Source organism: Tachysurus fulvidraco, chromosome 8 (assembly GCF_022655615.1).
Source record: "Tachysurus fulvidraco isolate hzauxx_2018 chromosome 8, HZAU_PFXX_2.0, whole genome shotgun sequence".
NCBI classification, from domain to species: domain Eukaryota; kingdom Metazoa; phylum Chordata; class Actinopteri; order Siluriformes; family Bagridae; genus Tachysurus; species Tachysurus fulvidraco.
The window spans coordinates 3,760,658-3,765,172 of record NC_062525.1 but is presented as its reverse complement, the minus strand read 5'-3'; the positions used below and the strand labels follow the sequence as shown (position 1 = coordinate 3,765,172).

General features: G+C 40.6%; 1 protein-coding gene across 5 annotated transcripts in view; it reads right to left on the bottom strand.

Annotated features, from left to right (window-relative positions):
- Positions 1-4,515, bottom strand: part of arhgef15b (Rho guanine nucleotide exchange factor 15b) — a 30,214-nt gene continuing 25,699 nt past the window's right edge. For all 5 annotated transcript variants that reach the window (XM_027165313.2, XM_027165310.2, XM_027165312.2 and 2 more), the window contains 3 exons: positions 2,761-2,843; positions 2,124-2,228; positions 1-411 (listed from right to left, as the gene is read on the bottom strand). In XM_027165313.2, the coding sequence (XP_027021114.2) occupies positions 245-411; positions 2,124-2,228; positions 2,761-2,843 (355 nt within the window). In that variant the 3' untranslated portion in view covers positions 1-244. The remainder of the gene's footprint in view (positions 412-2,123; positions 2,229-2,760; positions 2,844-4,515) is intronic.

Genomic DNA, 4,515 nt, shown 5'->3' with positions numbered 1-4,515 from the left:
TAAAAGGCAGATGTTTTAATAGGACAGGGATTGATGATAGTGTGATGATCTCTGTACTGCAGCGTGATGCTTAAAAGAAATCATGACTGATTATCTATTCTTCTTTTGAATGTCCAGTAAAAAAAAATCTAAATTGTCCATGTACAGGTATGTGTGTGTGTGTGTGTGTGTGTGTGTGTGTGTGTGTGTGTGTGTGTGTGTTTGTGTGTGTGCGTGTGTGTGTGTGTGTGTTTGTGTTTCGCGTTCATGAGCCAGTCTTTGTCTTGTTGGTCATGGCGCTGGCCGCCTGAATGACGCGGTATCGCTCTCGCAGGTTCCGCCGTCGCATGTGCTCGCTTGTGATTTCCAGAACGTTCTTGACAGGGAACCAGCCTTTCTGACCGTCAGACAAACGAATCCCCTCGTACCATCCTGACGGAGAGGGAACAGTGACACACAAAAGTTCATGTAAGGCTGAACAAATTCCGTAATGACATTTGCAATATTTATTCAACAAAATCAATTAAGAATAAACAAACAAACAAACAAACAAACAAAACCTTCAATAGTTGTTTGTTGTTTTTGTTAATTTCGGTGAACACACACGTTAGATATTTCCTTGTGTGACTGTATAAACTCTGGCTAAACAGAATCCTGGGTTATGTTGTTGGAGGTTTCACACTGCTCGGCCTTTACCCGGGATTAACACTGAATTCATTAAATGAACCACCTTCTTTTTGCATATTGTTTGTTGTGTGTCAATCTGTGGAACTTTCTAGAAAGTTTTCTTTCCATCGAATGCTGTAACGATAACCGCGTAACGACGTTTTATCAGATTTACTTTCATTTTTGGAGGTTTTGTTACTTTCCCCACTTTCTCTGGATACGACGTCAGGATCCGTTATAAATCTTTCCAGTCGTGCCGCTTCTGCTGATGATGATCGAGGCGCGTAATTTAAGCAGCAGGATTTTCTCTAAGTCAAAATGAACGAGTTTTATATATTTTTTAATTGAATAAAAATGGGGGGCACGGTGGCTTAGTGGTTAGCACGTTCGCCTCACACCTCCAGGGTTGGGGGTTCGATTCCCGCCTCCGCCTTGTGTGTGTGGAGTTCGCATGTTCTCCCCGTGCCTCGGGGGTTTCCTCCGGGTACTCCGGTTTCCTCCCCCGGTCCAAAGACATGCATGGTAGGTTGATTGGCATCTCTGGAAAATTGTCCGTAGTGTGTGAGTGAATGAGAGTGTGTGTGTGTGCCCTGTGATGGGTTGGCACTCCGTCCAGGGTGTATCCTGCCTCGATGCCCGATGACATCTGAGATAGGCACAGGCTCCCCGTGACCCGAGGTAGTTCGGATAAGCGGTAGAAAATGAATGAGTGAATGAATAAATAAATATGAGAACATTTTTGGAGACAATCCAGATGAAACCGAATCAAGATCATGAACGCTCTTTGACTGAATTTACTTAAGCAGGGTTGCCAGGTTTTAATATATATTATCCTGCAGATATAAAATGCTAATTTATATATAAATGTTCCCATGAAAACTGTCACACATAAATACATGTCTACATTTTCCTTTTAAGTCTTTTTGTGGGGTTTTTTTTGAGTCGTAGTTGGGAATTATGCTAAAACCTGGCAACCCTAAAAAAAAAAAAAAAAGCTTCAGCAAGATTCTCTTTAAATTAATGATTAGAGTAAAAACCTCACTTTCTTGTTTTATCCAGCAAAAACCCAGTCCTTATAAAAATATTTAAAGACACATTATTCAAATAGCTTCATTGAATGTTTTGTTTACTTCAAAATTTTCTCTTTAAAAAAAACAAACAGCTATTAATATTTCCACACAATGTCCATTTGTCACGTTTCTTCACTTCTCATGTAAAACAATGTGCATTTGATTGAAAGCGCTGATCCGGATCATGACACTCAGAAACCTTCACAGCTGCAGAATGAAACCTTTCACTTTCACATGAACTCTTGTTTGAGTCTGACAGGAATTATTTCTACCCACACGCTGTTCATGGTGTCATTGTGGTGTGTGTTATGACGGTGTGGTGAAGCAGACAGAGCGAGAGTCTGTTTATGTACTGAGCGCATATCCGTCTCTGCTCGTGTTCGTGATAAATTGTGTCTCGGTTTTCACCTTCGTTGGTTTTGCGGATGACATTGATGATCTCTGGAGGATCCAGATTTAACTCATCAGCCTGTGTGGCTACATACTGCTGTACACACTGCACCTGTGGACAGTCTGTACACACACACACACATTATATACATACACATACACACACACACACACACTATATACACACACACATACATTATATACATACACATACACACACACACACTATATACACACACACATACATTATATACATACACACACATTATATACATACACACATACACACACATTATATACATACACACACATACATGCACGCACATTATATACATACACACATACACACACATTATATACATACACACATACACATTATATACATACACACATACGTACATACACACACACACACACACACACACACACACAGAGTATTTATATACTGTATATTTATATATCTACTAGGATGACTATATATATAGCTGCACACAAACATATGTATATTCACACACAAACAGACAGACAGACAGACAGACAGACAGACAGAGAAAGAGAGAGAGAGAGAGATATTTATATTCTCACACACACACACACACACACACACACACACATACCCACACACACACTCTCTCTCACACACTCACACACTCACCCCAGTCTTCATATATGACCTCCTCCTCTTGGTTTGGATCCTCAGGGTTGGGAAACGCTGCCAGCCATCTGTGCATATCAGACCTGGGTGGAGATGTGAAGAGCTTCAGTTCATGTGACTCCATCGTTCACAAATAACAGCAGCAGGAACAATTCAGTATCCAGCAACATAGAGTGTGTGAATAAGACCAACTTATTCAGGAAAAACTTCAACTAGCACTTCTTTCCCTATCTTTTGCATTAAAAAAAAAAACAACAACAAAAAAAAAACACAACCTTTGAAACTTTTTCATTGTAACTTTGAACAATGTTTTAAACTCGTGGTATCTTAAGTATGTAACCTTGTGAACCGGCATTAATGTATCCGATGATAGAGATTTAAGCACTTGTGCATGTAAATGTGTGTGTGTGTGTGTGTGTGTGTGTGTGTGTGTGTGTGTGTGTGTGTGTGTGTGTGTGTGTGCTATATTTGTCAGTCTTTTATCTTGAATAAAGTCTCTAACAGCAGCAGTGGGTCTTTCACCCCAGCCACACAACCTTACACACGCAATTACAGAAGATTTATAAATAAATAAATTTATAAGTAAATAAATTAATAAACAAACAAACAAACAGCACTTCAGAGCTACTAGTGAGCAGAGTGTTTGTTCCTAATTATTAGGATTTGTAACTCATGTTAGCTTCCTTGGTTTGTCACTACAACGAGCTGCGACTTGGACGTAAAAACAAGCAGAGAAAACCGCAAAGGTTTCCCTGAGGCAGAACAGGACATGTTATGTCGCAACATTAACCATGCCCTTTTTCTTTACCCCATAAACTCCTATAAAATGCTTTTAAACCTTTTACAACAACTAAAGACTATAACTGATAAAGCATCCATTCAATAACATGGGAGTGGACGGTGTTAAAATATTGTACCACAGTCGGCCACTAGAGGGCCTCAGAGATATCTTAGCTTCATTTCTAACCCCCTGGTCATGATGTCATTCTTTATAGACCATCAAATACAGAATATCACACTGCTCCCTTTTGCAGTCATGACTTGGTAAAGAATAAATGTTCTTTTTTATTATCTGTTCGTTAGTTTAATATTTGAGATTCATTCATTCATTTTCTACCGTTTATCCGAACTACTCGGGTCAAGGGCCCAACAGTGGCAGCGTTACAGTGCTGGGGCTCAAACCATGATCTTCTGACCACAACTCAGAGCCTTCACTGCCCCTCAAATGTACGTTAGATGTACAAAAAGATGTTTCAAGCATGATATTTACATTAATTCAAGTATTCATCATTATAGTCATTCATTCATTCATACATTCATTTTCTACCGCTTATCCGAACTTCTCGGGTCACGGGGAGCCTGTGTCTATCTCAGACGTCATCGGGCATCGAGGCAGGATACACCCTGGACGGAGTGCCAACCCATCACAGGGCACACACACACACTCTCATTCACTCACACACTACGGACAATTTTCCAGAGATGCCAATCAACCTACCATGCATGTCTTTGGACCGGGGGAGGAAACCGGAGTACCCGGAGGAAACCCCCGAGGCACGGGGAGAACATGCAAACTCCACACACACAAGGCGGAGGCGGGAATCGAACCTCCAAATCTGGAGGTGTGAGGCCAAAGCCACTAAGCCACCGTGACCCCTATTTGAGATTCAAATACTCAAATATTTATTTAAATGATATGCAAATTAGGATCAATATCCCTGTACAAATAGATTTACATCTCAACCCGATCACGTC